Genomic DNA, 20194 nt, shown 5'->3' on the forward strand with positions numbered 1-20194 from the left:
TCCTATTAAGCTGCAAAACAGTTACTATCCCTTTAATTAATAGCTTAAATGATATTAAACCTTCAGTTTGTTAAGCACTTTCAGTGGCTGATTTAATAATTTATGTATGCAGCTTCTTTTATTCATTATTTAATCCTTGTCTATTTTCCAGTTTAAACTTGTGCCATGACTGCAGCCCCAGGTCTCCTGTTTAGAGTGTCTCCTTTCTCTTATGGCAGTGGTCTCCAAACTATGGTCTGGGGGCCAGATGTTGCCCTTTGCTTGCCTTTATCTGGCCCTTGGGGCACGTTTCCTCCCACTGATACAAAACACCATTCCTTTCCTCCCACCAACAATGGGCCATAATCACTGCTACTGCCATCAACAATGAGGCACTATTTATCCTATTGACACCAACTATGGGGCATTATTCCTCCCACTGACACCAACGATGGGACACTATTCCTCCCTCTAATACCAATGATAGGCACTATTCCTCCCACTAATACCAATGATGGGCACTATTCCTCCCACTGACACCAATAATGGGCACTATTCCTCCCACTGACACCAATGATGGGGCACTATTCCTCCCACTAATACCAATGATAGGGCACTATTCCTCCCACTGATACCAATGATGGGGCAATATTCCTCCCACTAATACCAATGATGCGCACAGTTCCTCCCACCAATCAATACCAATGATGGGCACTATTCCTCCCACTGACACCAATAATGGGCACTATTCCTCCCACTGATACCAATGATGGGGCACTATTCCTCCCACTGATACCAATGATGGGGCAATATTCCTCCCACTAATACCAATGATGGGCACAATTCCTCCCACTAATACCAATGATGGGCACTATTCCTCCCACCAATCAATACCAATGATGGGGGCACTATTCCTCCCACTGACACCAATGATGGGGCACTATTCCTCCCACTGATACCAATGATGGGCACTATTCCTCCCACTGACACCAATGATAGAGTACTATTCCTCCACTGACCAACAATAGGACACTATTCCTCCCACTGACACCTATGATGGGGCAATATTCCTGCCACCAACACCAACGATGGGGCACTATTTCCCCTCAATTACACCAACAATAGGACACTATTCTTCAAACTGACACCAATAATGGGGCACTATTCCTCCTACTGACACAACTGGGCACTATTCCTCCCATTTACACCAATGGAGGGGTGCTATTCCTCCCCCTAATACCAAAGATGAGTTGTTTACTCACACTGATACCAGAACAATATCTACTACCAATGGCCACAATCCGGCTCCCCAAAAATCTGATGAACAGTAAACTGGCCCTATGTTTAGAAAGTTTGGAGACCCCTGTCTTATGGCATCCTACGGAACCACTCATGTATGCAGAAATTAAAGTTGTGTCTCCCTACACTGTGTGCATCAAAATAAACACACAGCCCTATAGCCTAAGATTGCAAGGCGCTCCCCTGCTCACCCCCCCCATCCTTCTCTAAACTAACAGAATTATTGGAGACTGTGCTGTACATTGTTAATTCTTGTGAAGACTGAAGGTTTAGGGAAGCAGCACTGAGAGAGCAGGACTGAAAGTTTAAACTGCAGGTGCTGGGTTAAGAATTATAACAAATAGTTTAAAGGGGATTGTTTATGTTTTGTGCTCAGTGTATTAAGATAAAAAAAGATTTTGAGACTTTAATACTACTTTAACTTAGTCTGCAGACATACATAGTCATAATTGTCATCTCCTGATGTTGTAACTTTACCAGATATTGAAACCACGAGTTGGGGATTAACCATGGCTAGGCAGCTAATCTGTCATCTAATGCTTTGTTGACGATAACAGATTACGCGTTCTAGAACAGGAAGGTGAGCAATGATTTAGTAGACACAAAATCCCGGCCCTAGAGGCAGTAATTAACTGTCACACCAATGGCTAGGAGAATGTAAGCTGTAATGGTTACAGCTTTCCCCGTGAATTAGTAATTTAGAATAAAGTGTGACAAGCCACTTCTCTGGTCATAGACAGGAGTTGTTATATATTTACCAATTTCTAATAAACAGCTCATAGTAGTTACACATCCACATTTCACAATATTTCTGTACTGCACCTTGTGTATTACAACTTCCTACGTACTGTACTTTTATCTAAACACATAATCTGTAGGCCACTCCTTTCACTGTTTCCTTTGCAGGCATATCACTGTGTTTGTAACAAGCACATCTGACAAAGCATCCACATATACTCACTGGCCACTTTATTATAGACACCTTGCTAGAACCCTCTTTTGCCTTCAGATCTGCCTTAATTCATTGTGGCATGGGTTCAACAAGGTGTTGGAGACAGTCCTCAGATTTTTGGTCCTTATTGACATGATAGCATCACACAGCTGCTGCAGATTTGTCAGCTGCACATCCATGATGTAAATCTCCCGTTCCACCACATCCCAAAGGTTCTCAATTGGATTAAGATCTGGTGACTGTGGAGGCCACTGGAATACAGTGAACTCATGTTCAAGAAATCAGTTTGAGATGATTTGAGCTTTGTGGCATGGTGCTTTATCCTGCTGAAAGTAGCCATCAGAAGATAGGCACACTGTAGTCATAAATGGATCAGCAACAATAGTCAAGTAGGCCGTAGCATTTAAACAATGCTCAACTGATATTGAGGGGCCCAAAGTGTGCCAAGACAATATCCCCCAGACCATTACACCACCAGCCTGAACCATTGATACAAGGCAGGATGGACTCATGCTTTCATGTTGTTTACACCTAATTCTGACCCTACCATCTGAATGTTGCATCTGCAATCAAGACTCATCAGCTTAGGCAACATTTTTCCAATCTTCTATTGTAAAATTTTGGAAAGCCTGTGCGAATTGTAGCCTCTGTTTCCTGTTCTTAGCTGACATGAGTGGCACCCGTTGTGGTCTTCTGCTGGTGTAGCCCATCTGCTTCAAGGTTCGACGTGTTGTGCGTTCAGAGAACGGTTGTATGAGTGGTTCTTTGCGTTACTGTTGCCTTTCTATCATCTCAAACCAGTCTGCCCATTCTCCTCTGACATCAACAAGGCATTTTCATCCACACAACTGCCACTTACTGTATATTTTCTCTTCTTCGGACCATTCTCTGTAAACACTTCTCTGTAAACTCTAGAGATGGTTGTACGTGAAAATCCCAGTAGATCAGCAGTTTTTGCAATACTCAGACCAGCCCATCTGGCACCAACAACCATGCCATGTTCAAATTCACTTAAATTCTCTTTTCTTCCCCATTCTGATGCTAGGTTTGAACTTAAGCAAGTCATCTTCACCACATCTAGATGCCTAAATGCATTGAGTTGCTGCCATGTGAATGGCTGATTAGCAATTTGTGTTACTAAGCAATTGAACAGATGTACCTCGGTGAGTGTATACATCATGGGTTTGTCACTTTGAGGTGCCTGTTATCAGAAGACAGCCATACACTATATAGAATGCAAAAGGAATAATCCAAGAGTTGCTGGGACTTCAGTGCCTATTAATCTATAATAGCAAACAGAAAAAGACAGAGCTAACTGGCTCTGGTTAAGTGGCTCACATGCAACCAGGCCTACCCTCCAGTGGGTAGCCAGGAATGTCACTCAAAGCTTAAAGCAAAAGAAGGGGTGCCAGAGCAAGTTCATAAAAGATTCCAGAAAAGCTTTAATGATTCACAAAACAGCAATGCATTTTGGGGGCAAACCCACTCCCCATTTCTCAGGGCTCAGTAATATTTTCAGTGTTTAAAGGTAGTGGTGACTTGACCTTCCAAAGATGCATCTGTAAGGCTAATGCTACGTTACCACTGCTTCAGGGAAACCAAGAAGTGAAAATGGAAACAGGTAAGTAAAAGCCAAAAAATGGACGGTAATTTAAAGTAAAACTACAGCAAAAGTTTGTTTTTCCATTTTGGAGTAAGGGAGGATTATAACCCCAATTGTGTTGCCATCAATGTCAATTGCCATCAATTGTGTTGCCATCTGTTTCCCATTGTGAAGATTTCCCTTCACTTCCTGTTACATACACAAAACAGGAAGTGAAGAAGTCCCACCAAAATTAGAGAATCCCTGGTTTTCCCCAGGGTCACCAGAACTAGTGTTCCCATTGGAATATTTTGCCTCTAATCCTGTTCTGGTGACAATCCAAAATCTGGGATTTTCTTTTACCCTCACTTTCTATGATATTAATAAATAGGACAAAGAGACAGGGTGCATCTCCTTTACCAGGATACAGGGAGCAATAACAATCTGACAGGTGTTCTAATCCCTCTCCACTCCATCCAACTAAAAAAAAAAATACTTTTGCCTTTATTTATACTTTAAGTTTTGGATATAGTAGAGGAGGGTTGTTATGGACCCGCCTCCTGGAGGGATGTCATCATGGCGGCCTGAGCTCTGAGTATTATTGCACTGAGTGGCGGTCACAATGGATCACATGAGCACCCCTCTTGGGATAGAGAAGCACCCACCACTACCACTGAAGAGGAAAGGGTCCTCTGACCAATCTGTGTCATCATTGGATTGACCAGAGGGCCCCTGGAGAGAAGGTGTTTTAGGTGTGGGGTGAAAACCAGAGTTTAGATTAAAAAAAAGAAAAATTCCTTATACTTTCTACTGTACCATTGACTACCTGTAACCAGAAAAGGGGAAACCTCTCTAACAGGGACATAGCCAGGATTAAAAACTCAACAGCAGATCTAAATCTTCTCCATTCTATTATAAAAGTAACATGCTTTGGCTGGGGTTTACACACATCAGCCAAAATTACTTTACTCATGGATTTTCTATTCACTTTTGAGTGATGTAGACCTTGGCAAATCCCAAGGAAGTTTGCAAACAATTTTTGGTGGGTAAATAAAGGATTCCAAGAAATATTTGGCAGCAACCCATAGTAATCATATTAGTTGCAGACAATGCTATGCGGTTTATAGAGGATGTTATGTGATTGTTTTTCAAATGGAACATTTGGTGACGCTACAGACACTCCCACATTTACTACAGTCTGATTGAATTCCTCTGCTGCTTGTCTGTGTGTAACCTCCTTTAGAGGCAAGGGTGTCCAATCCACCCTACAGCTCTAATCATTTCACATTCCGTAATATACAAAGAACCTAGCTTGGTGCCCAAAAACCCTGCTGCTTTGCTAGGGGAGTTTCAACTCCTGGCGTATTGTTTTCAACCTCACTAAAATTTCAACATATTAATGTGTTTTTTATTAAATGAAATGAAGCTGTGAGGAAGTGTAGCACGACTTAAACAATTGGGTATTATTTTTAACAGCTTGAACATGTATCTAAACCAGGGGCGGACTGACAACTCATGGGGCCCCTGGGCTATAGGGGATCATGGGGCCCCTGTGTCCTTGCCCACACCCAAAAAAGCCTATGAAAAAGCCAATGAAAGGTACCAGGAGCATCTCATGGGGCCCCCTACTGACCCTGGGCCCTCGGGCAGTGCTTGAATGGTCAGTCCACCCCTGATCTAAACCCAAATTGTTTTACAATTTTTTTTTAAGCACCAAAAGTGACTGAAATTCCACAATTTTGACTTGTCACCAGAAGATCAATAGAGGGCAGGCCTACTATTTGGTTCACTTGTTCAAGTGACAACTTTCTGAGAAGAGATATCTTCTCACTTCCAGTTGTGCCTACAGGTGGCAAAGGAAACCTACAGCCGTTGTAACCATTCCCTACTGTATCCAAAAGTGAAAAAAATATTTTTGCTTTGGATATACTTTAAAGCTTTGTTAAGTTTGCATCTCTAAATGCCCACCACTACTATCTGCCTGGGCATGACGATGATCCAATGACTTCACTGCTTTCTAGGTTACAGAACCAGAGCAATCATGCAGCAGGTGAAGTAAGTACTTCTAATCTACATACATGTTCCAGGTCAATATCTCAGAATGTCTATAGCAATTAGATTAGCGGGACAAACCACTAGCATCTTCACAAATATTAGTCAGTGCAGGCAGCCACCATATTATTTTAGCAAATGTTTCCATTTAAAGTGGACTTATCAGTTTCCCAAGCATATAAACATTTTGATATCTTCACCATGTGCTCTATCAGCATGTTCACATACACAGTTGTAGTTTGGGCTGTATTCATTAAAGTTTTACCTTACCTGAGCACATCTCGCCCTTGTACCGCAGACAGGAGAAGTCATCACATTCACAGTATTTCCCCCACACTTTGCCGAAGTCATTGGTGTGACAAATGCATTGGCCACACACACACTCTCCTCTCCGGGAACAGAGGATGCCTTTGTCTTTTTGGCTGCAGCGGTCTTGTTGTGAGGGATCATACTCCTCCTCGGAGCATTCACAGCGTGGTCCCAACCAGCCTGAGTAACACTGACAGATTCCACAACTGAGGGTCCCATTTCCCATATTACATGAATTGCTATTTTGCTCATCATGCTGCTGACAGTTACAGTCACACTGGAAATGTACAGTCACAGTCAGGGAATCTTTAAACCCCACAGGTTTGATGGTAAATGTCTTCACCCTCTCTGCGGGGCAGCCTCGAACTTTGGCTTCAATGGAAAAACTCACCTGCAAGATTAAATACGGTTGGTCAGCACACTGGAAAAAAGCCACAGGACTACTGCAAACAAATTGGTGTTACATTGCATTTTGAAGAATAACTTTTAACTATCCCTTTCAGCTCTTGAGTTTCATTAAAGGTAAAATTGCACCTTTTTCAGTTGGTATAAAGCCCCCTACAGTCTCAAACAACAGTTAACACAGAGGAATGCACAGGTATTTATTGAATTAACTTAGTCATCAAGGTTTGGCCTTGTGACGTCAGGGACCCAGGAGAAACTATAACCTCTACACCAGGGGTGTTAAACTCAATTTCATCATGGGCTGCATCAGCATTATGGTTGCCCTCAAAGAGCCGATTGTATCTGTAAGACTAAATGTCCAGATCACCCTGACCCCCTTACATCAGAAGTCAAAAACCACCTACCATCAGAAGTCAAGTTTCCCTCCTTCCCTTACATCACAGTGCACTCCCTTACCTTGTGCTGCTGCTGCTGGGAAGAAGCTGGGGGTGGACCTGGAAAGCAGAAAGTGCAGGGTCTGGAGGAGGACCAGAGGAGGGGTGGAATCAGCTGCCAGAGTCTGCTGATGTCAAGGTCCTACCTTTTCCCTGAGGTTATGTTACTCCATGCGTTGGCGTCCATCTTGGATTCTGCTGTGCATAATGGGAATCCTTTTATGCCTTCAGGTTTCTGTGGTCCATCCCCCAGAGGGGTGCGGCTGATAAAATATAAGCCTGTGGCCCGCACATGCTCTTTGCACTTGTGTCTTGTGTCTTGGTGTTGCTATTACTCTGTTCTGACTCTCATGACTCTCCTGGTATCTGATTCGGCTTGTGACTTGACTATTCTTTGTATTCTCCTTTGATCTGACCCTCTGTTGCTGAACCCGACTCGTGACCTGTGATTCTCGTCTGCTGTCCTGTACTGTTTTGTCCTGTTGTTGTTGACCCCGGCTTGTCTGACTACTCTTTTGTCTCCTCCACCAGCTACACGCCATTGGCGGCGGTCATTACCGCAGCTGAGGTGTCTCGGGGGCCGCGACCTGGTTCCTGGCTGCGTCAAGTCCATCCCCACCATCAGGAGCCCTGGTGAAGGGCAGCCTGGGACTTAGACTCCGCGCCCTAAGGGACTTCGGTCTGTGGGTTGTGGTTGTCGTCAGCCAGTGCGTTACATTGTTAGGCCTGCCTGTCCGTTCCTCAGCTCCTGCCCTGACATTACACAAGTGCCATGAACCCTGACGGTGCAGGCACGCCTTCGCTTCAAATGCTAGTCGCCAGACTCGATCAACAGGATCACCTGTTGGATCAGTTCGCTCAGGCGTTGCAAACTCTGCTTGCACGCACTGCACACCTTGCTCCTGGTGCTATTAGGCCGGTAGTCGCTCCGGTGGTCTCTCCCGCTGCTTCTCCGCCTATTGCGTCCACCACCTCGACGGCTGCATCACCGGCGCCCAGAGGTATGACTGGTTCTGCCCCTCTTTCACAGCGCTTTGGGGGTGAGCCGAGTCAGTGTCGTGGGTTCCTCAACCAGGTGGGTATTTATTTTGAATTAATACCCCACGCCTTCCCGTCTGAGAGGTCAAAGGTGGGGTTCCTAATTTCACTACTCTCAGACAAGGCCTTGGCCTGGGCAAATCCCTTATGGGAGAGGAACGACCCGGTGATTCAAGATTTTTCCAGTTTTGTCGATGCCTTCCGTAGGGTATTCGACGTACCGGCTCGTTCCGCCTCGGCGGCCAAGCTGCTCATGACCATGCATCAGGGTTCACGGACCGTGGCCGAGTACGCTATAGAGTTTCGTACCCTGGCGGCAGAGGTCGGTTGGAACAATGAGGCTCTGGTGGCTGCGTTTTCCCATGGTCTTTCTGACACATTGAAGGACGAGATTGCAGCTAAGGAACTGCCTGTGGTGTTGGAGGAGCTCATCTCTTTCCTGATCCTGATTGACACCAGGCTCAGGGAGAGGCCTTCATTCAAGGAACGCCTGCGGAGTCCTTCCAATCGACTGGCACCTGCGTTTTCTGCCCCACCCGTTCCTCCCTCTCCTCCCACGCCTCCTGGGGATAGCTTGTCTGGTGGGGAACCCATGCAGCTGGGGTTTGCTCGCCTTTCCGAGGGGGAGCGGGCCGCTCGGCGTCAGGAGGGTCGCTGCCTGTACTGTGGCCTCGGTGGGCACTTTCGGCAGTCTTGTCCGGTCCGTCCGGGAAACGCTCGCACCTGAGATCATGTCGGGGACAGATCTTGGGTGGAGTTTCCTTGTCCCCGGCGTTCCGCAAGGATAAGCCACTGATCACCGTGGTCCTTTCTTGGGCTCGGTGACGGCCCAGGCGTTGGTAGACTCTGGGGCCGGTGGGTTGTTCTTGGACAGCTCGTTTGCTGCACAGCACTCCATTCCCCTGCAGGCTCGTGCTGCCCCATTGGTTCTCGAAGCAATAGATGGCAGGCCCCTGCAACCGCCGCAGGTTACCCACGAGACTCTGCCAATAGAGGTAGCCATTGGGGCTGTTCACAGGGAGTTGGCCTGTTTTCAGGTGCTTTCTTCCCCACACTATTCGGTGGTTTTGGGGTATCCCTGGCTCCAGAGGCACAATCCAACCTTCAATTGGCAAACAGCCGAGATTCTCTCATGGTCTCCACAGTGTGGGGCCGGGTGCATCCGGGGGCCGGTTAAGGTATTGTGTGCCTCCTCGGACACTGCGTTGCCCACCGACTATGGGGAGTACCGGGACGTGTTTGATAAGGTACGCGCTGGTACCTTACCACCGCATCGTCCTTACGACTGCGCCATATCCTTGCAACCCGGGGCCACTCCTCCACGTGGCAGGGTGTACCCTCTCTCGGTTGCGGAGAATAAGGCCATGGAGGAGTACGTTGTGGATGCGCTTTCCCGGGGGCACATTCGTAAGTCTGCTTCCCCAGCAGGAGCGGGTTTTTTTTTTCGTAAAGAAGAAAGGTGGGGAATTGAGGCCCTGCATCGATTATAGGGGTCTCAATCGGATTACCATTAAAAATGCATATCCAATTCCTTTGATTTCTGAGTTGTTCGACCGCCTTAAGGGAGCAACAGTCTTTACCAAACTCGACCTTAGGGCGGCGTACAACCTCGTACGGATCAGACAGGGGGATGAGTGGAAGACCGCGTTTAACACCAGAACTGGGCACTACGAATACCTGGTGATGCCCTTCGGATTGTGTAACGCGCCCGCGGTTCTTCAGGAATTCATAAACGATGTCCTTCGTGATTTGTTGCAGCAGTGCGTAGTGGTTTACCTGGATGACATCTTGGTTTACTCTACCTCCATGGAGTCCCATGTCCAGGATGTCAAGCAGGTGCTGCAACGATTGTGTGAGAACGGACTCTTTTGTAAACTCGAGAAGTGCGAGTTCCATCGATCCCAGGTTGCCTTTTTGGGCTACATAATTTCCGCGGAGGGATTTTCCATGGACCCTCAGAAGGTTGCGGCGGTTCTGCAGTGGCCTCGTCCCTATGGTCTTCGGCCCATTCAGCGCTTTCTGGGTTTTGCCAACTACTATCGGAAGTTCATCAGGAACTTCTCCACATTGGCAAAGCCTCTCTCTGACCTAACCAAGAAGGGGAGTAACCCTCACAAGTGGCCATCCGAGGCCATCACAGCTTTCGAGGCTCTGAAAGCTGCCTTTGCTTCGGCTCCGATTCTTTCGCATCCCAATCCTGGGTTGCCCTTCGTCCTCGAAGTTGATGCTTCCGAGACGGGAGTAGGGGCTCTCCTGTCTCAGCGTCGGTCGCCCGATGGACCCCTACTTCCCTGCGGGTTCTACTCCAGGAAGCTTTCCTCGGCTGAGTGCAACTACCAGATTGGAGATCGGGAGTTGTTGGTCATCATTCTGGCTCTCAAGGAATGGAGGCACCTGCTCGAGGGTTCCGCGGTTCCGGTCCTCATTCTTACCGATCACAAGAACCTGACTTATCTTTCGGAGGCCAAGAGATTGACACCCCGCCAGGCCAGATGGGCTCTGTTCTTGTCACGCTTCAACTATGTGGTTTCATATTTGCCTGGTTCCAAGAATGTCAGGGCTGATGCGTTATCACGGCAATACTCTGAGTTGTCCAGGGAGGACTCTGAGCCAATCTCACTTATACCTCCAGATCAGATCCTGGCTGCCATTCGCACCAGTCTGACCTCTCCCCTTGGGGAGCAGATTTTGGCGGCTCAAACTGATGCTCCTCCCGGGAAGCCGGAGGGTAGATGTTTCGTACCCGAGGGATTGCGCACCCGCCTGCTGCGTACCTACCATAACGCCAAAACTGCCGGGCATCCGGGGAAGAAACAGCTGTGTTGGGTCGTCTCTCGCTTATTCTGGTGGCCAACCCTCCGTGCCGACATTGCCTCTTATGTAGCGGCATGTTCGATCTGTGCCCAGAATAAGTCTCCACGGCATCTCCCTTTGGGTCTTCTGCAACCCATTCCCAATGGGGAGCGTCCTTGGTCACATCTAGGGATGGACTTTATTGTAGACCTCCCGGTGTCTCGGGGTCATACGGTCATCCTCATGATCGTCGATCGGTTTTCCAAGATGTGCCATTGCATTCCACTCAGGAAATTACCCACAGCGCAAGAACTGGCCACGGTCTTTTCCAGGGAGATTTTTCGCCTGCATGGGTTACCTAAGGTGATTGTCTCAGACCGCGGGAGTCAGTTCGTGTCCAGATTCTGGCGCGCCTTCTGCTCCCAGTTGGGTATTAGTCTCTCCTTTTCTTCAGCCTACCACCCGCAGTCCAATGGGGCTGCGGAGCGTTCCAATCAGGCCTTAGAACAATTCCTTCGGTGTTATATTTCAGACCATCAGGACGATTGGGCCGATCTCCTGCCGTGGGCAGAGTTTGCCAGGAACTCGGCGGTCAACTCCTCCTCCGGGATGTCTCCCTTCATGGCCAACTATGGGTTCCAACCCGTGGTATTACCTGAGAGGTTCTCACCACAGGACATTCCGGCTGTGGAGAACCATCTTGCTGCCCTGCGTTCTTCATGGGGGCAGATCCAGAGGGCCTTGAGGGACTCAGCTCAGCGCCAGAAGTTCCAGGCTGATCGCAGACGGTTGCCCGCTCCTTCATACCAGGTCGGCGATCGGGTGTGGTTGTCTACTCGCAACCTCAATCTTCGGGTGCCCACACCCAAACTAGCTCCCCGTGTTGTCGGTCCTTTCCGCATTCTCCGCAAAGTGAATCCGGTGGCCTATGCCCTTGCCCTTCCGTCTGGGATGCGGATCTCCAATATCTTTCATGTTTCCCTGTTGAAACCTCTGATCTGCAATCGCTTCACTACCTCTCTTCCTCGGCCCCGTCCTGTCCGGGTTGACGGTCATGAGGAGTATGAGGTGAGCCGGATCCTGGACTCTCGATTGGTGCGCGGTCGATTACAGTTCCTGGTTCATTGGCGCGGTTATGGTCCCGAGGAGCGTTCCTGGGTTCCTTCCGTGGATGTCCATGCTCCTGCCCTCCTCCGCGCTTTTCATACCCGCTTTCCTCAGAAACCTTTTGTTGAGCCGCGGAGGGGGAGGGGCCCTTGAGGAGGAGGTACTGTCAAGGTCCTACCTTTTCCCTGAGGGTATGTTACTCCATGTGCTGGCGTCCATCTTGGATTCTGCTGTGCATGATGGGAATCCTTTTATGCCTTCAGGTTTCTGTGGTCCATCCCCCAGAGGGGTGTGGCTGATGACATATAAGCCTGTGGCCCGCACATGCTCTTTGCACTTGTGTCTTGTGTCTTGGTGTTGCTATTACTCTGTTCTGACTCTCGTGACTCTCCTGGTATCTGATTCGGCTTGTAAATTGACTATTCTTTGTATTCTCCTTTGATCTTACCCTCTGTTGCTGAACCCGGCTCGTGACCTGTGATTCTCGTCTGCTGTCCTGTACTGTTTTGTCCTGTTGTTGTTGACCCCGGCTTGTCTGACTACTCTTTTGTCTCCTCCACCAGCTACACACCATTGGCGGCGGCCATTACCACAGCTGAGGTGTCTCGGGGGCCGCGACCTGGTTCCTGGCTGCGTCAAGTCCATCCCCACCATCAGGGGCCCTGGTGAAGGGCAGCCTGGGACTTAGACTCCGCGCCCTGAGGGACTTCGGTCTGTGGGTTGTGGTTGTCGTCAGCCAGTGCGTTACATTGTTAGGCCTGCCTCTCCGTTCCTCAGCTCCTGCCCTGACAGCTGAATGGTGAGAGCAGGAGAGGCGGAGACGAGGGGGTGCTGAGGCTGCACATAGAGGTGCAGGATCTGTAGGAGGAGTTCTGTCCTCCTTTCTGCTGCAGAGTGCTGAGACCTGGGGTGTTAGAGATGAGCCTCTCTGTGGCTGCACAGAGAATAGAATCTGGTGGAGGAATTCTGTCCTCCTCTCTGCTGGTGACTGCTGAGACAAGGTGAGAGAAGAGATGAGGGGGTGTCAAAGCTGCGGGAGAGGTGCAAGGGCCATATGAAATATGAAATGGCCTGGAAGGATGAATTTGGCCTGCGGGCCTTGTGTTTGACACTCACTACAGTTACTGTATGTTTTAGATTTTAGCTATACCCATATAGGCCTAAATGCCTACAACTTGCTACTATCCCTGGATATAGAAAAATCACAAAGGTCTGCTCACTGAATTGCCAGTTTATATGTTTACCTGCTGCTTTCCTTGTTCACCAGGTAGTGATTTTAGCAAAACTTTCTATGCATCAAAAATTTACTGGTAGGCATAAATAACTAGTTACATCTTCCAAGAGGCCTCCTTTTCAACTGGAGGTCCTGGGAGTATCTGTGAATGCACTCTTCAGAACACGGGAGCTGGGTGAAGCAGATTTTCCCCATCACTCATCTCTGTATCCACTGTACACACAAATGCTACTCACAACATAGCAAACATACTGTATAAGCATAGAATACACCATAAAAAATGATAAACACCAAACACCACAATGGCAATCCTAACTAACTCCCTGGGTTTTGCTTGTGAGTTTTATACAAGTTACATCCCCATATTTGCAAAGAATCTTAGTCTCTGGCAAGTCATGTGCATATAAGTTGCCAACATTTCTTTTATCCCTAGAAGACAGTCTTCTGTTTTAGGAGATCAGTTTGTGGTTTTGAACATCATTAAGTAAACTGTAGTGTTGCAGTCTGTTTATATTATCCTGTAAAATGTCAAAATGTTCAGTAAATACAGATATATTGACAGCTGTTTTTTTTTTTTTTGCAAATCTAGACTGGAGATTCACGCTGCCTGGAACTTCCAAGTTCTCCTTGGGTTTAAGTGCTAAAATTCCAAGCCCCAATGCAGCCTGAAAACAATAAACAGCTCCAGCTGCTATATTTACCCAATCTCCAGCCCCGTCCCCTACAGACTCGCTGTGCCAGCTCCAGGATACTGCAACTGTTCTAGGTTAAGTGATGTCTAGCCCACTTCATGTGAGTCGAGGGCATCAAGGTTTAGCCTTGTGCCCAAGACACACAGTAGAGTAATAACATAAAAACTATATATATAAATTTATATAAAAGGTGCTGCGCATAGCAAACTCCCCACCCAGTTTCAAAATAAATTAAGCACTAGACTGAGCCCTACAGACAACAGTCGCAAGGTAATGATAAATACATGAACCAATGGCAACCTCAAGAATTTAAACCAATATAGTGATAAACCAAAAGTGAATCAAGATGGTAGGGCTAATAATAAACACCCGGCTGCCCTCCTTGGTAAAAATAAAAAGTTCTACCATATATAAAATAAACCATAATTGAAATAAATATATATCCCAAACAAATAGTGATCATCCAAAAAGGTGCATAAAAGAAGGAAGGTTTATTATTAATCACCCAGCAGCCCTCCTAGGCAGGAATACAACACCACATATACTGTAAATTAGACTGTGGTACCAATAATATTAAACATGCATAGTGTAGTAGGTAATGATATTTAATAATAGATATAATATTATTGGTACCACAGTCTAATATATATATGATGTTGTATTTCTGTCCTTAAGGGAGCAGATGTTTTTTTATTCGGAAGTATAACCAGACAGCCTAAGAATGTGTCCCAAAATGGATTCCCAAGTAAAGGATTTTATAGTGAGTACCAAAATCCAATTTTTTTAGTTCAAGTTCATTTTAACTATGTAGTTAGTGTTTGCCTACTGGAAACAGGGGTCAATTATAGTTAAAAAAGATGTGCGGAAGGGAGGGGGAAGGTCATACCAGAATTCTAGAAAGTGCTCCTGAGAAGTAATCCAAGACTTTAAGTAAAGGTGCAAATAGACTTTAGATGTTTGCAAACAAATCGTACCACTACAAATTAGTATTGTTGCTACTACCCACCAGTCAGATATCAGCTTTAATCATCTGGCCTGCTCTAGCAACCGGGATTTCGAATAAATATGTTCTCTCTCTGTTGCTATGGTTTACCTATCCTTTTACTCTGCTCGGTTTAAATTTCTCATTATAAATTATCATCTCTGGAAACAGAATGCTCTGAATCATTTAGTCACAAAAAGAACATTTGATTTTTGTCAGTGCCTCAGATAAATCAGATCTGACACCATGTGCTTGTTTTGCAACAAAGATATGTCAGGCCTGTGATTAGCAGGATGTAGATAACAAGAAACATGTGTACATGTGTGTAAGCTGCACTCATGTGGAAACAGCTACAGAAATATATAAAGAGAGTTAAAATACACATGTAACCACAAGCTATTCTGTGCAAATTTAGCAGCTTTATGGGAAACTGGCATGTTTTCCTTCTTGAAAATAAATGTATACAAATTTAACACAAATCTTTTTGCAGAAGAGATTTCCCTCCACTTTCTGTCCAATATCTAAAACAGGAATCCAGAGGGAATCCATATTAGTGTGGAAGACTATAGAAAGACTTCCCCTGGTGGCAACCTAAAATTTGGCATTTTCTTTCACTGTCAGTCTCGGTGATAATAGTAAACAGAACAAATTGAGAGGGTGACCTGAACCTAATCCCGTTCCACTCTATTTGTAACTAAAAAAAAAAATAATTATAATTTAAATGAAAATTTTTCAAACTCTCATACCAATGGTTCCTTGGTTCTCCCAAATGGCTCCACAGAACTTGAGATTAAATTGCAGGCATCCCTAGCAGTGTCCTGCACCAAGGCCAGACACAAACATTACACTCTGATTGTATTATTTTCATTGGATTTGGTAACAGCTATGTAGTGTAATGGGATATAATCTGAATCCTACAACAGATAATAGATTCAGTTGTTTCAAAAAGTATTTTGCTGAAACTTGATCATTTACCACAACACGAGGATCAATTTTGTGGAATTTAAAACCTTTTGGATTTTTACCATTCTATGCATTAAGGTAAAAAACCTCTGTGCAAGAGAGCCACTGTGCATGAGAGCAGCGGCAGTCCTGGGTCTGTCCCTCCTCACTGGGCAGATCGATAGCCAATCGTAAAGTTTTGTAGCTACAGTTTCTGGCAGTCATGATCCTTAAAGTAGAATTCGGTGATAACCCCAACTAATCATAAAATACTCCCTTCCCCTCCTAACACCTATGCCTAATAACCTGTGTAAGGGATGTATATACTTACCTATTTTCATGCTGCTCTGGTCCCGCTGCATGATCTGGCTTCACTGTGTCAGCCAGCACTGCTGTAGGGGAGAGGAGGGAGAACCAACAATGGATGGGTCATAGTAAGCCTATGGGAGACATCACCACTCAGGCATTACCAGCTGTTGCTGAGCATTCTCTTCTCTCCCCAGTAGCTTTTCAGTGGCTGACACGGGAGATCACGAGACCAGAGTGGAGTAGCATGAAAATAGGTAAGTGTACATGTCTCTCTTACACAGGTTAGCAAGCATAGGTGTTAGGAAACAGAGGGAGCATTTTTAAGATTAGTTAGGGTTACCCCCAATTCTACTTTACATTAGAAGGAAAGTTATATCAAACAATCTTAATGTTACTTTTAAGGCCAGAATCACGTTTGTAGCCACCATAAGAGTTTCATGTCTGAGGAGATAGTTACAAAGGGCACCGCATTAGCTATATAAATGTGGATGTGCAATGTGTCTCAGTGCATCGGAGTCCTGGTTTGGCCCATGCCAGTATCTACAAATGAAATTAAAGTAAGGAGCATCAGTTTCTACATTTCTCCTTGTATGTGGATGGTCTCGAAGAAAACGTTTTTCTTTTTTTCTCAAACTAGATTTTCAGTTCAATCTTACATTAATGGGACAGATTAAAAAAAAGAAGGCTAAATGCCACGACACATATGGACTGAATTTGTGTAAGTGGAAAACACATGTTCAGTGCATATTTTTTTATTTACTTGTGTCTTAAGCGGCAGAATTATAGAGATGAGTTCTTGATGATTTAATAAGGGAGGTAGGTGGCTAAACGTAAGCAAGGTAGGAACAGCACAAATAACCACAGAGCTCAGCAAAGGAAGTAAATATTTAAAAAAAATGATAAAAAGAGGGAGAAATATAAAACTTACATGGGCTAAAAACCAGGCTACTCATGTTTCAGCCAGCTCAAATTTTATACCATAAAAAAGTAAAACAATAATGATAATGCTAAACATATAAAATGCATGGTAAAATTTGTGGCAAGTGCAAGTAAAGCAACTAGGAGGATGTTAGAACACATATGGTCCACTACTATCCCTAAGGCAACTACTGAGCAATACCGGTATGTCTGCCCCTGATTTTCATCACAAGAAAGGTCATTAGGTCTTCCATTAACCCTTTGGTAATTTAGCAGCTTCCATATATCTCAGTTCACTTGACTATAACCCTGTGTCTTAATTACAGTGACAGTGTGAGGTCCTGCCACTGTGAAAATGTAGGAGAAAATGACACAGGTTTCACATTAAGACGTATGTTCCATACTATAATTTCTGAGCAGAGAAAGGTGTGTTTTTGGCTTTCTACAGATTCCGAAGTCCTTGATTGGAGCTCTGAAACTTGAAGGTTCCAACGTGTCTTGGGTGGGATGGAACCTTCAATCCTGTGTCTGGATTTTACTGGATGCCTTCAACCTGCGTGAACTCAGAGTCGTTATATACCAAGCCTGAGGATTGCTCAAGTCTCCCATATTGGAGACAGGAGGTCTCTGCCAGGGGTCAGTGATGCCCCAGCCAGGAGTCGGGAGACAGGAGGTCTCCGCCAGGGTCAGAGGTGCCACAGCCAGGAGTCGGGAGACAGGGGGTCTCCGCCAGGAGTCAGATGTGCCCCAGCCAGGAGTCGGAAGACAGGAGATCTCAGTTGGGGTTAAAGAAGCCCCAACCAGGAGTCCAGAGACAGCAGGTCTCCACCAGGGGTTGGAGGTGCCCCTGACTGGAGTCAGGAGACAGGAGGTATCAGGCAGGGGTCAGGTGTGCCACATCAAGCAATCAGGAAACAGAAAATCTCATTCCAGGAATCAGGTGGTCTCTCATTGTGAGGTCAGAGTATGGACCTGTGCAGTGAGGCGCTGTAATCTACAAGGCTAAGTGAGCCTGAAGAGCTGGTGGTCTGAGGGACCATCCTTCATAGCAGCAGTGCTATGGAAGCATAGCCAGGTGGGCTAGCATTTTCTTGAATTTGTGTTTTGATGTCGAAGAACCCCTGTGCGAGCAACTGAGGTCGATATGAATTTTCCATTTTGTTTACTAAAGGTGGGCTGCTATGCCCTATAATAAAGTTTGGACAGGCACAACTCATTGGAAAAAGCATCTAGTATAATCTCCCCAATACCACACTACATTAATAAATATTAAGGACATATACTGTACAACAATTTTTTGGTACATTGTTTTAAAAAATACTCTATTCATATTTTTTTAATAAAAGGGGAATAAAATGCATTTTTCACTTTTACAGCTTACATAATCTGTTAAAACTTTTAGATGTTGCAATTCGCAGTAATAGCCATAGTCTGCCAATTTCTTCTGTCAAAATATAACTCTACCTGTGCAAAGTGCGTTACGCAGTTAGTACCAGATTATTTGTAAACAATGCCATGTGATATCATAGTGATCATAATGATCACATAATTGGGAACCATGCTGACTGGTTTCTGATCATTGTATCTAACAGGACCAATAGTAAATACAGCTCTGAAAAAGACCCGCTTTAGAATGTTTATTAATTGTGTCAGCTTTCACAGGCTGCTATATTTACTCTTCTTTTGTTGCTGGTAAAAGTGGCAGGTGAGCAGCAGCAGGAGGAGGCAGACAGGCCATGCTATATGCACTTGTAAAATAAGAAACAACAAAACAAACAGACTCATCCATCCACAGAAGCAAGATGGATGGAGGAATCCCCCTCTTTTCCAGACATTGTATTCTGACAACAGGACCCACCACTGTCAGGATACACTGATCAGTGGCTGCATTTGGTGATAGAGAAACATTTTCCAGCATGTCCCTTTAACAGACATCAATCAAATGATCGACGTCTGATGAGCAGAGGCGGTCACAGACTGATCGAAATTTGTCCAGTCCCTGCTAAACTGCCCGAATTTCAATCACTGTATGACCCGCTTAAGGTAAAAAACTGGCTAATGTATCTTCAGCACAGAGCATCATGCTGAGGTAAGGTAAAAGAAGCAAATGAGGATAGAACGGGCATCATAGCAGCACACAGCCCTCCATTCTTCAAGGTTTTTGTGCTAGTATTCTGAGCTCTGTGCTGTTGCCCCTGAAGGAAATGGGTGTGGTTTAGCTGAAAAATGGGTGCAGATAGATTGGCCAGGATAGCAATTTGTAATATAAATTGCAGGGGTTTAATTGTATCCTGAACGTGAATCTATAAGTAGCTGGGAGTGTGTGACTATAATATGAGCAGACATGGTGCTTTGGATAAATCTAAAGGCTTGGCCTCTATTTTATTTTTGGAATCTATATTTATACTGTAACTGAGGCATAGATAGTTCTATATAAACTGAACTTCAGACAGATACTAAAAGCAATAATGAAATCTTAACTCTAGACATTCTTTGTACTTTTGGACAAAAAGGGGGGTGGGGGTATTTAAAAATGGGTCAGCTTATTTGCGCCTCTTCCAATTTTTATCATGGTCAAAGGAAGGGATGGGGGAATGGGCGCAAAGCTGTTTTCTGCCTAGGATCCAATTCTGCTTTAATCTGTTTCTCGTTGGAACCCTCTTTTTTATTTGAATGCTGCAATCATATTGTCAAGAATCCTTCTTAAAAAAAAAAAAAAAAAAAAAAGGTAGCAAGAAAATGTAACTCACGGTATCCCCAATCTTGAGCCCAGAGCAGGATTTTAGGCCTGGTGTGACCTCATTGTTGGTGCAAGTGGCATTGAATGAGAGTGACAGCTCCTCGGGAAGATCACGGACTTCCAGCTCCACCCTGGATCGGATCTTCTACATTCACAAAAGAAGGAAATGAGAACACGAGATAAATTAGAAAGTGAAAAAAAACTTTGGCAGATGAGAAAACATGAAGCTGAATGAAGACCAAAATAAGACCTGTCCCCCCACCACCCTTTCCACTGCACTGCCTTAAAATCATAAATTGGAGGTCCTGAAATAGTCAGTTTCATAAACCACAGCTCTGGAATCCACTGCATGTTTGGTCATATGTTCCTCGTCAAAGGGGAGATACAGCCATTAAAGGCTGATTCAGCCTGGAGGTAGGCTGGAGGA

At 45.4% G+C, this 20194-nt stretch overlaps 1 protein-coding gene across 1 annotated transcript in view; it reads right to left on the reverse strand.

Annotated features, from left to right (window-relative positions):
* Nucleotides 1-20194, reverse strand: part of ITGB3 (integrin subunit beta 3) — an 80876-nt gene that overhangs the window by 23893 nt on the left and 36789 nt on the right. Inside the window, exons 9-10 of the mRNA XM_089674616.1 lie at nucleotides 19778-19912; nucleotides 6135-6564 (exon numbers count right to left, since the gene is read on the reverse strand). Coding sequence (XP_089530742.1) covers nucleotides 6135-6564; nucleotides 19778-19912 — 565 coding nt within the window. The remainder of the gene's footprint in view (nucleotides 1-6134; nucleotides 6565-19777; nucleotides 19913-20194) is intronic.

Source organism: Staurois parvus, unplaced genomic scaffold (assembly GCF_062004578.1).
Source record: "Staurois parvus isolate SC_StPar_1 unplaced genomic scaffold, SC_StPar_1.0 ptg000151l, whole genome shotgun sequence".
Classification (NCBI taxonomy): domain Eukaryota; kingdom Metazoa; phylum Chordata; class Amphibia; order Anura; family Ranidae; genus Staurois; species Staurois parvus.